At 47.8% G+C, this 12,518-nt stretch overlaps 1 protein-coding gene across 1 annotated transcript in view; it reads left to right on the plus strand.

The window, feature by feature from the left end:
• The window catches only part of LOC147700549 (C-type lectin domain family 10 member A-like), a 171,821-nt gene that overhangs the window by 106,089 nt on the left and 53,214 nt on the right, over positions 1 to 12,518 (plus strand). Inside the window, exon 5 of the mRNA XM_086928448.1 lies at positions 894 to 1,048. Coding sequence (XP_086784574.1) covers positions 894 to 1,048 — 155 coding nt within the window. The remainder of the gene's footprint in view (positions 1 to 893; positions 1,049 to 12,518) is intronic.

Here is a 12,518-nt window from a genome sequence, read left to right on the forward strand (position 1 = left end):
AGGTACGCAACGCAAGGGTCTCCGAACGCTGCGCATAGCACAAGTTAATGTTACATAGATCCGGAGTGTAACGTAAGGTGTTGCTTAATTACACTATGTACAGGTAACATCAGTGAGAATGAATGAATGAGCTTTTATCCATCTTTGGTTTGCTGGGTTGTTTTTAAGGATGTACATATTTCTTGTTCAGAAATGGTTTGCCATTTCTCTTGATGATGACCGCGGAGACGTTTGGGCAAATCTCTGGCAGAAGGGAGTTCCAGACTTTGGGAGCATTTCCTGAAAAGGATCAAGCATGCAATCTTTCTTTCTTGATTTTGGGTGCTTCCAGTAGCAACCAGTCAGATCTGCGTAGCAAGTATACCCCCGCCCGTTAGTCAGTTACTATGCTAGATATTTTGGAGATCCGTATTGCACGGTTTTGTGGGTAATGCATGCAATCTTGTAGACACCATGTTGCTGGACAGAGAGTCAGCTGAGTGTGGTAAGTGTGGAAGTGATGTGATTGCATCTTTGGGTTACTGAGACAAGTCCAGCTCCTGCATTGAATGTGGCCTTCACAGGACCAATGGGGTTTGGGGCCCCGATGATAGTTGTGTTTCTGAAGTCCAATCTACAAATGACGAGTGTCTCAGCCACCTCTGTAAGGTCATTTTCAGGGATGGATGGCTTGACTTTTTTTGATTAGTTTTAGGTTGTGCATTGTTGTTTTGTTTGTGGCGTTGATATGGGTCTCATGTTGAGGTTCTTCTCTTGTGTTATTCTTAGTGATTTAGGTCAATGATTGGTTTTCGGGGAGCCGTTGAGGGCATCCAGTTGGAAAACCCACTTCTGAAGTTCACCTTCAAAATGGCAGAAAACGTGTGATAAATCCACCTGTGTTCTTTTTGCAGAACAAATGAAATGCAAACTGTGCCCTCAGAACTGGGTCTACAATGAGGGGAAGTGTTATTACATCTCTGAAGAGGTAGCTCCTTGGGATGAAAGCAGAAGGCACTGCACTTCAAGAAGATCTGAACTGGCGGTGATTGAGACGGAGGGTGGAAAGGTAAGTGGTGGAGCAGTATGAGCACATGAATACTGGGTAAGTGCGGGAGTAGGAATGTCACATCAAACCTAGGTTTGAATCCAGCCTTCTTCTCCTCCTCAGTGATTGAGTGAATATTGGCAGACTGAGGACACACAGTAGGTGTTAGAAAGGAAAATTACATGGCATGTGCAGGAAGCTTGACATTACACAGTGAATGTATTTGGCATATCCTCAATCCCTTTATAAATACTTTGGGCCCGATTCACAGAACTAACTTAAGACAAAATCCTAAACGTACTACTTTTGGTATTCACAGAAGGCATTTAGTAGTAGTAAAGTTAGGATTTTGTCTTAAGTCTGTCTTAGGTCTGTCTTAGGTCTGTCTTAGGTCTGTCTTAGGTCTGTCTTAGGTCTGTCTTAAGTCTGTCTTAAGTCTGTCTTAAGTCTGTCTTAAGTCTGTCTTAAGTCTGTCTTAAGTCTGTCTTAGATGTCATAAGTCAAACTTAAGACAACATTCTAACTTTACTACTACTAAATACCTTCTGTAAATACCAAAAGTAGTAGGACAGACTTAGGACAGACTTAAGACAAAATCCTAACTTTACTACTACTAAATGCCTTCTGTGAATACCAAAAGTAGTAAGTTTAGGATTTTGTCTTAAGTTAGTTCTGTGAATTGGGCCCACACATTGGTGGGCCAGATAGGTGACAATAAGTGTCAAATTTATTTGATTTGACAATAAGTGTTAAAGGGTGGCAGTGGCACCTGCCACCAATCTAAACCAATAGGGCGGGGGGAGCGGAGAGGTTATAAGAAAAAAAAATCTCTTACCTGCTGCTCTGCTCCCGGTGCCTCAATTCTCCTACTCTTCACGTCCCGGAAGTCGATGGGCCTAAAGGCACAGGCTCCCCACCCAATCCAGATGCTGCTCTATAAGATGAGAGCAGGACCAGGATTGGTCTGAGTGGCCGTGTTTGCCGCTCAGACGGTGCCTGGGAGCCTGTGGGGTTTCGCCAACCTGTCTGTACAACACAGCCGGGTTGGAGAAACATAAGTGCGCATGTGTGCTTGGCGAGCCTAAGACGGCCGGCCAAACACACATGCGTACTTATAAGTGCACGGTACTCCTCACTGACCTGGTCCGGGCCCGACTGTCTAACGTAAGTAGCTCAGACAGAGATAAATAAAACGATAATAACAATGTGTTACTGCCGTTTTATTTATCATTTGCTGGCAGTGGGTCAAAGGTCCTCCGCCATTATGGAGGAGCCTCCCCTGAAGGATGGACAGAGTTATACAATTCTGTCTAAACACTTGTTTTCACACTTTTTCACAATTCACAAGACAAGTGTAATAATACGCTAGGGATGCCATGGCCAATGCAGGCACAGGTTTCCAGCAAACCCTTGCACTTGTCAGATGACTTTATAAGGTAGTCTGTGCCCCCTGTGCATAACTCTACATGGCTACCAGCTCCACACAGTTGGATCAGCAGTTGCATGTGCAGAGTGCATTCTTGTTTTTTCACAGGGTACACATTATCCCCTGGTGAAAACCCTTTCCCTTCAACGCCATCAAATCAGAGGTGATCTGGCCGGCTGGCAGAAGTGCAACTCCAAAAACAGAAAGCAATGGAGGTTGTGGCCAGGATGAGTGGGAGGGACTCAAAATGATCATCAATAGTGCTGAACCCTCCAGTCTTGGACTCACATCCTGATCATCACTCTGATGCCTCAGAGGGTTTGAGCCTAGAACTACCCAGGATAACACCGACATAAGCAGATGAGATCATCTGAGTCCTGTGAAGACCGGTAATGGGTTGGTGCTTGATATGCCACGATGACTATGCTAAATGTCATAGACAGTGCATAAATACTGCAAGGAACAGAGACTACTAAGCTGATAGTCTATTATGATTTATGCAAGAGGAGGATCTGAAAGCTGAGGGGGCGTATTGGCCACCCCACTGCCTCTTTAAGGTGTGAGGAACTCTCACGTCTAGTCACGTTCCATTGTGCAGTTTTGATGGGTGGTGCTGATCTGCTTGTCCTGGGGAAAGGGAGTTAAGGTATTGAGTTCTGGTTTAGAAGTTGGGGAGTGTTGAGTCATTTAGCAATGATATTGTATTCATCTTGTGCCTATGGAGATCTCGTCCCATAAAACTGAGACGCAGATTATGTTAATGTTAATGTTAATGTTATATGATCTTGTATAGCGCGCAGCTGCCCCAGCCAAGGGGCGTCCCAGCGCTTACTGTAAGAGGAGTGGACAGAAGAGGGATCAGGAGGAAGGAAGGGAGATGAGTTTAGCAGAAGAGCTATTCCCTGATGCCACAAATAATAGAACAAGGATTATACAAATGTTTGCCTTGGAACATCAGAGGAGTGCATACCATGTCAAAGAGGTACAAAGTCTTCTCATACCTCAATAGGGGTAGAGTCCAAATATCTCTCTTGCAGGAGACACATATAATAGGGAAAGAGGGTATTGCACTGCCGAGGCGCTGTAGGGGACAAGCATATGACACAGAATTCTAAGCCTATGCAAGAGGGGTCCTAATTTGGATTAGAGCGAGAGTACCTTAACAGTTTTTAGACAAAATAGTGGGCACAGAGGGTAGATTTTTAATGGTCCGGGGGTGACTTGAAGGAGGAGACATAACTATAGTTAACATACATGCCTCAAATGTAGAGCAGGGTCTTTTTCTTGAGGCCCTCTTGAGGCCTTCAGCGCCGTACCTAACCTCTACAACTATAATAGGGGGAGGGGACTTCATCTGCGTATCTATCTACAACTGGACTGATCACACCCCCCCTTCCTGACTCTCAGACCATGCGCACAGCCAGAGTGTTTAGGGACTGGCAAAACCATTAGGGTCTCATAGACTCGTGGAGACAGACACATCCCCTGGAGCGAGACTATTCCTTCTTTTCTGGACTCCACGAACTACATTGCTGACTAGATTTATTCCTATGCACACTTGATGTTCATATGACCCATACTATTGAATACCACTTTTGCACAATATCAGACTACAATCCTGTCTTGATACACCTGTAATGGGCTCTCCTTCGACCTTCCATCCCTACGTGGAGGTTGAAAACAGTTATTGTAAGACTAGGTCTTCCTTGAGGCGATTAGAACCAAGATAATACAATATTTTGAAGACAATACAGCAACCGCTTCCTCTCTGCAAATAGAATGGGATGCTTTTAAGGCACTTGTCTGGGGATACTACCCAGCTGAATCGAAGGGGGTAAGACAGACATTGATGAAGGACATACAAGACGCTGATAAGACCTTACGAGATATAGAGAGCCAACAGCCAGGACACCTGGAACTACAGCTGGTTCTCCTAGAACCCAGGGAGGCGGTAGCAGCGCATAAAAAAATGATTATGGTGCTTTGATTATAAGCAGTACATGGATAGAACACATGCAGGAAGAGATAAATCTAGCTCCTGGCTGGCCAACCCAGACAAGTGTGGCTCGACCCTACTAGGGGTAGAGGATGAGATCTAAACACAAGATGGAATTCATGACATCTTTACCAGATATTACAACCCTCCATATTTTAGTTTCACTGACCAAAGAAGAGAAGTGATACAGACCTATTTAAGGGCCTTGCCAGACTGCATCTCGATAAAAATGAAGAGAAAGATCTTGGTGGTGACATTACCGCCCAGATATGTCCTCCATCACTAAACATATCACCCACAATAAGACCCCGGGGACCGACAGGCTTCCGGCGGAGTTCTAGGTCACATTTTCTATGGAATTAGTGCCTCGATTGGTCGCCCTATATGAGAAAGCCAGGACAACAGGGATACCACTAACTACCACCAACAATGCACTAATAGTCCTGATCCAAAAACCAGGTAAACCTGCCTATCATAGATCCACCTACTGTCCCTACTAAGTAAAATCTTGGCATCTAGGCTCCTACCTTTAATGCCCAAGCTGGTCCATATGGACCAGCGGGATTCATCCCAGGTCGCAATGAGGTGGGTAATATTCAATGCCTACTAGCTATTTCGGAGGCTAAGAATGAGGATCGTGAGGGTGCCACAATTTTTGCAGTGGACCTAGAAAAAGCATTCAATAGCCTGGAATGGCAGTACCTATCCAAATTACTGGCCTGAATGGGAATAGACGAAGGCTTCATAGCACCTATGGCAAGAGTACGCATGGGGAGAACCATCTGCGCATCTACTCGGTGGGACGGGGACAAGACAAGACTGCCCCCTGTCCTCCCTGTTGTTTGCCCTCACTATAGAGCCCCTGGCGGCTTTGGCTAGATCTGGTCGATACTACGTGGTTTGAGTATTGGGCAGCATAATCATCATATAGCACTCTATGCAGATGACTTGCTCATCTTTCCACACAATACGGGAGAAGACCTGAGGGGGGGCCAGATCCATGTTAGATGAGTTTGGGTTATTGTCTGGGCCGAAAGTGAACTGGCAAAAGTCCAGGCTCTTTCCTAGAGTGCGGGGTACTGACCCCTGGGAGGGGCTGGCCCATCTCGAATGGGAGCCCCACTGTTTAACTTACCTTGGGGTAAGAAAATAGTGTGATCGTGAGGACCAACTTGATGGAAACGCGGGATGGGCTATCAGAGCCCTGAGGACTTCTGCAGACTTCTGGATGACTATCCCACTCTCAGTAGCAGGCAGGATAGCGCTTCTGAAAATGGGGGCCTTACCTCGTCTCCAATACTTCTTTGTTACTCTCCCATCATGCATTCCGAGGGCGATATTTAAAGAATTGGATTTGTTACTTATTGGGTTCCTCTGGGGACAGCGCATGTGGAAATTAGCAATATTAATGTACATAAGCGGCGTTCATTTGTCTTCTTCCATCCCCCCTCCCTGTAGGCACCATGAATACCGTGAAACGTTGGCCGCATCATTCCGCCAGTAAAAGCCCGTGCCCATATGTACATGACAGCCATTTTAGGCACCATGGACTTTTTGCCCGCTCATTGGAATCCCTGGCTTCCCTCCTGCGCGCATTTGAACACCCCCCCCCACTCTCACATGCATAGACCATAAAACCCTCTCCCTCTGCGCGACCCTGCTCTGAAAAGTAACCCTCCTGCTTGACCCACGCACCCCCCCCATTTCCTCTTGAAGAAGCATCCTTCGCCTCAGCTGACATAACCCCCCCCCCAGCTGTACCTGACTGCCCCCGCTCTCTCATGTACGGGTCATAAGACCTCTCTCTCTGTGCGACTCTGTCCCTGGGAATCACACCCCGTGCCTGACCATCACCTCCCTTCCTCCCATGAATACCCCTCCCTTGATGACCCCTCCACTGAGCCCGATTGTCCGCACGGACCACAGGTCATCTCCTTCGCCTGAGGATACAGTTTGTTGTCCACCACTGTATGCACTCGCCCCTCTTCAAAAGAGCTACTATTGATCATGACCTCCCCACCCCTCCGAGAATCGATCAGGCGCACACATTCCAAAGGAATCAGCGGAACACTCAGCTGGGTGATAGCCCCCTCCCATTGTATGGGGTGAGGACCTCTACTGTAGCCACGTGTTGGATTGCGCCAGAGCGGGGAGGGGTCGGGGATGTCTTTTCCTTGCTTCACAATGCCATTATTGTAATAAGGAATGTTTGTGATGTATAAAAGGCGATGTCTCAGAGAACTTGTTAGAGCACCTCCCGAAAGACACTGTGTTTCGTGTCCGAAATGACAGGCTCTCCTCATGAGAAATAAAACTCTGTTCTTGTGTTCCTGCCTCCAGCGCCCGTCTCTTTATTTGGTAACTATTCAGAATGGGAACTAAGAGGCGTCTTGTGCCAGCAGCCTGGGCATCGGTTGTAAATTGGGCTAACTTTCCACAATTGGCGTCCCAACGCGGGGCCCACCAGTGACATAGGGTCCTGTAAGAGAGGTCCAGACGATGGGGTGAACATCTAAAAATTGGAGTATACCTGCCTTGAGAGGGCCCTCATCCGGCTGCCAATTGAATGAACTTCACCGATTCTGAACGGACCTCTCTCGAGTGACCTATTGTCCTGGCTGGAAGCCCACAGGAATGCTGCATGGAGTAAGAGAACGATCGGGCGCTGGAAAGGGAAGACGAAGAACTGTCCACATGGTCCGGTCCGGGTAAGATTAAGTAGGGCGTTCTTCACGCCTGATTGGTAGGATGGCTTTACCCATCTGATTGATTGATTGTATTGGAATCGGTATTTAAATACTGATATTGTTCGCTTATTGGTTCATTTAGCTTTGTTGCTACTTGAAATATTGGTTCTCTTCTTGAGACGAGACATTCTCTGTTCGCAAACAGCGGCGAATAGGAACGTTCGTCTCTCTTTGCAGATAGAGAAGGGTAGGTAATGCAGACTTTTGTCCCCGTTGTAATCCGTCATGCCTACCTTTCTCCCCACTGATTGTTTGATATCGATTTATATCGATTGTTGCTCTTTGAGATCTTCCCTGTCTACAAACAGAGACGAATAGGAATATTCCGTCTCCCTTTGCAGAGAGCGAAGGACAGGTAATGCAGACGTTTGTCCCTGTTGTAATCCGTCATGCCTGTTTTTCTCCCCACTGATTGATTGATTGACTGGACGTTTATTGTTCAAGGAATAGTTCGTTTGAGGTATTTTCTGTTTGCAAATAACGTGGAATAGAGATATTCTGTCTAGTCTTTGCAAGTAGTAAAGGGTAGGTAATGCAGACTTTTGTCCCCGTTGTAATCCGTCATGCCTACCCACTCCCCACTGATTGATAATCTAGTTCCACCCGGACCATTTATTGGAGGTAGATCCTCCGGCTCAACCGGAGGGTATCCCTGATAAAAGGACATATAAAATATGAAGTGATCACCGAATCCTGTTAACAGAAACTTTAGCATGAAACAAACTAGAAAAGGAAGGAAAAAGAAGTCGAGCTAAGTCAGTAGCCCACTGATGAGTTTCCGACTTCACTAAAAATAAGAAACATTAGAAATAGTCCGTAATAAGAAATATAAAATGGCGAAAGAAGCCAAGCTTGACGCCAAGACAGCCACGAGGTAGCTAGGCCCCGCCGCCCCCTCGCTATCCAAAGCATGTCTGTCCCACCGCCCGCCACGCCCAAATAACGGTAACATGAAATAGATACAAATCAGCAGATACCTACCCCCATTCCGGAAGCTCCCGGAGTGCAACAGGTCCGCGGTTACGCCCATCCGGAAGGCGAGGCCTCAACACGTGCAGAGCAGGGCCCGGCTGGCCGCCATCGGAAGGGGAGGCTGTGGGGCGGACGGCCCGAAAGTTGTAATGGTCTCCCCTTTCGCTTCTTTTGGCTGCCCTGCGGGCCACGGGGGGTGTCTTGCCTCTGCCACCGACCCCCCCCCCCCTCTCTCTATCGCCTGCTCCGGCCATCAGAAAAACAAAACCGGAGCTGAGGTCAGCAGCGCCCTTCTGCGACAACACTGGAGGGTTGACAGGCAGCGCCCTGCTTCGACAACACTGGAGGGTTGACAGGCAGCGCCCTGCTTCGACAACACTGGAGGGTTGACAGGCAGCGCCCTGCTTCGACAACACTGGAGGGTTGCACACGGCGGCACTACTTCTTTCTTTTATGATGGCCCTGACAACGGAGGGGGGGGGATGTCTTGCACATGCCACCGACCCCCCCTCCCCCTCGCATCGCCTGGTCCGGCCGCTACGAAAAGTCCAGAGAAAACGGTGCCCTGCAGGCCGCGGGGGGGATGTCTTGCTGCCTCCGACCCCCCCCTCTCTTCATTGCCTGGTACGGCCATCCCAAAGTGCTGGAGCCGAGAAACGGCGTGGGGTCGCTGGAAGGGGGAGGCGGCGCGAACGAGCCTCCCCCACCCCCCCCAGGTGGAGGCTTCCAGCGACACCCCAACGCTTCGATCAACAGGGTCCCAATCGAAAAACGACTTTTGGCCCAGGACTGGTGCACGTCCTGTGCTCTTCTCCTCGACCTTGAAGATTCTAGAAGAGCCGGGGGGGCCGCCCCCTCCGCGGGCGCCCCCGCCCCCGTCCCCCGATGGAAACCACGAGACGTCGGCGCACTCCAGCCGGCGCCAGCCTCAGTTTTGAAATGACTAAAATCCTGCAAAAATACAGATTTGTTCAGTTCCGGTGGAACACCAGAGTGACCCGGTAGGAGAGATTGTTGCCTCCCTCCCCACTTTTGACTGATGGTTCATATTGCCAGTCTGTTACCCTATTGCGAAAAACTCTTTGAACTGCCAAAAGAGGTTCTGGTCCAACCCGAGTCAGTGTAGACAATCTGACTGTACTGGGACCTGCCTGACCTCGCCCAAAATGGCGCCGATACAAATGAAACTTTCAGCTCTTTGTTGTACGCTGATTGCTCAAGCCTTGATGTTCTGAGATATGTATGTAGTTTGTGGACAATGAAAGTAGATAAGATGGATATTGATAAGGTGTTCAGAAAAGGAAGTGATATAAGATGGATATTGATTATGTGTTGGGACAATGAAATGGTATAGGGTGGGTACCAATTATGTGTTAAAGCAATGAATTGATATGAAATAGGTACTAATTGAGCATTCGGACAATGAATTTATATTAAGTTTTAACGCACCATGGTTATTGAAAGTTTGACTTTTCGACATTTATGATGCTTACTCCCAATGAATTTCGATACGATGTTATTGCACTTGCCGCACTTTATATTATGAAATAAATGGCCACCGACTTCGTTCCCCTCACGCCCGGCTCCAGTCTGCTCTGTGGCCGGCCCACTGGGTTGTAGGCTCGTATTTGTGCGCCAACATTTTTTATTAAAGGTTTTTGAAAAGGCAAGTACAACTGTAGCGATTGCATTAATGAGTTTCGAATGTGTTACTACTGTCTCCGATATAAGCGAAAGGTAAGCAGCTTTATTAAGGTTAAAGGTTAAAAAGCCCAATACTTAAGCCGTTACGTTGTATGCCACAGGCAGCAGGAAAAACGTTTTAGATGCCCTTAAGCAATACTGAAGAAACGCCACCTGACCACCACCCTTGCGCATGATCTAAAAGACCACGCTCGAGTGATTCATGCGGATACGCAGAACACCAATGATTATGTTTCTAACACTACTGGTCCCTCTGGGCTTAAACGCCGAGATGGTAGAGAATGCACCGTGTGGAGATGGGTCGAGTATGTGGTAAGTAAAAACATTTTCGGATTTATGCGCGCTGATGTGTTTTGAATGTTGCCCCCACCCCCCTTCTTTCTCCTCCCATCTGCAGGTCACGTCGGAACATCGGCTGAAGTTTGGAGGAGTGATGACCGAACGACCGACGGAGGGGGAAGTAGGGAATTTGAGCATAGTGCTTATACATGACGAGCTTTGTAAGATGTAGCACCCCCCTTACTTAGACATGACTGTTCCTCCCTCAGAACCTAGCGATTGGGAGGATGGACTGACGTAGATACTCGACGGGTTAGTACGATATGACAGATTATGACTCGAACCAGCACGCCAGATAATACAACTATGACGTTTAACTAGATAGGGAAAGGACAAGGAAAGTTCCGGGGTAAGGTTTACCTAAGCACCGCCCGTCTGGAAGACTAGGAATGTTGTTAATGTACCACCTCCTTCTCGCACCCTTATAGATATAGCTAAGCTGTCCGACTGTTCTCCCGATTAATGCCCTCCGTTGCCTCAGCCTGGAGAACCTTTTCGCCAAAAGGGAGAAAAGGAAAAATGATTCAAAGATCCCACCGTGAGCAGTAACCCGACCAGGTTAATAACTGACCGAGGTGTAAGTATTAGTAACCGAGAACACTCGCAAAGATGGCAAATGAAAGGAAAAGGAGGAAAAAGGTAAAAAGAGCTCAGAACGTAGATAAATAGGATACTAAAGATGCGCAGCATGCAGAAAGAGATCTTTTTGGCCAATAACTGCTCTATGTTTTGTCGTGAATTTTTTGTATGTAACACACGTACTGTCTTCCCTTGTCTGAGTTTGAGTGTATGTAATGTATGGGTTTATGTCTTCCCTCTGTTTGCGTTTCCGTGTTACCTGACCCCTGCCGTTCTGTGTTGTGAGCGCACTAAATGACCTATTACCGTACACGTCTCTCTCTTTCTCTCTCCCTCTCTATCTTTCTCTCTCTCTCTCTCTCTCTTTACCTTTCTACATGTCATACGTGTACCGAATGGCTCGTTTAGAATGTGGACGACTCTCACTCTCTATGAGAGCCCCCCCCCTATTGCCTCTTCCTTTTTGTGGTAAAATTGTGCCCCGCCGTCACCAGCCTAATTGGATACTTATTGAACGCGAAGGTGTTCAGCAAAATTGACAGAAACTAAAATGATTGTAACTCGCCATATTACTACCTCTCCTTTCTGCAAAAATGAAAGAACTTGAATTGGCTAAGAAGGAAGGGACAGGTAAGACGGCTGATGTCCCCTAATCTGGCCCTTTTATAGGGGGACTATATGTCAATGGCATCCTATTTTTCAGTTCGTTAGAGATACAAGCCCCAATGTCCAGATTGATCCCCAATGCCCAGATTGCCCCACCCCTCTGCACTCAAGCGCGAATGTCCAAAGCGTCCCCGCCTCTCCTTGACCCCTGCTCCATATCAGCTGTCCTCGAAGTATAACTGATGACCTTGATTAACTGTCGCTCCTCGATGAAAGCCTGTTTTCCCTCCCCCTCTCTCGATGATAGCACCCCTGCCCTGTTTTTGAAAGGGTTAGCCGGAATGAACGATAAATAGACTTGGCACAGACACAGTAGGAATGCCAACATATATACTTCATGGTGGTAGGGTTCTGACTGTGACCGATGAACGTAACCCCCAAGTGCGTAGGATTGAGGGCGGAATTCAAATGCATAAATGTCTTCTCCTGCCAGTTCTCTAAAACTTGTTTTGTACCCATTCAAAGATATACGATCATCGGAGGAGAAGGGTCGGACGTGACGTACAGCCTGGCTGCAGATCTTGAGGCACATGTGACCTCGACCAAAGGTGGAGCTGCAGAGCAACAAGATACGGGACGAGACAGCAATCTCAAACGTGGAAAATGAAAGGTTGAAGGGCTGCCCTGAAGCCCTCTGTCTGCTAACCCACGTGTGCCTGAAGTCTTCGCCCCTTTTTGGGCCCGATTGATGGGCCTGCCTGCTCGTTTTCCTTTGCTCCCTTGGTCCCTTGATGTGTCCAAGAAAAGATCTGACCCCACTCCGCCCTCTCTTCCCTCGACTATCCAACACCCCCTCTTTTCCACATGACTTTTTGACTCAGACAAGAAGAACAGCATTCAGATGGAATTGGGATTTGCCACAGAAGGAAAAAGGAAATACAGGTGCCGAGCATAAGGCACCCTTAAAGAATTGGTTAGGGAACAGGACTGTGGTCTAACAGCAGAGGACTGACCGCACCCTGCAACGCGTAAGGTTAGATCCGAGCTGGACCTATAGCTCCACCGCCGGTGCTCAACAGCGCCAACGAAAAAAAAACGGACTAGAGCCTACCAGTGATGGCT

This window comes from Lissotriton vulgaris, chromosome 7 (genome assembly GCF_964263255.1).
Source record: "Lissotriton vulgaris chromosome 7, aLisVul1.2, whole genome shotgun sequence".
Taxonomy (NCBI): domain Eukaryota; kingdom Metazoa; phylum Chordata; class Amphibia; order Caudata; family Salamandridae; genus Lissotriton; species Lissotriton vulgaris.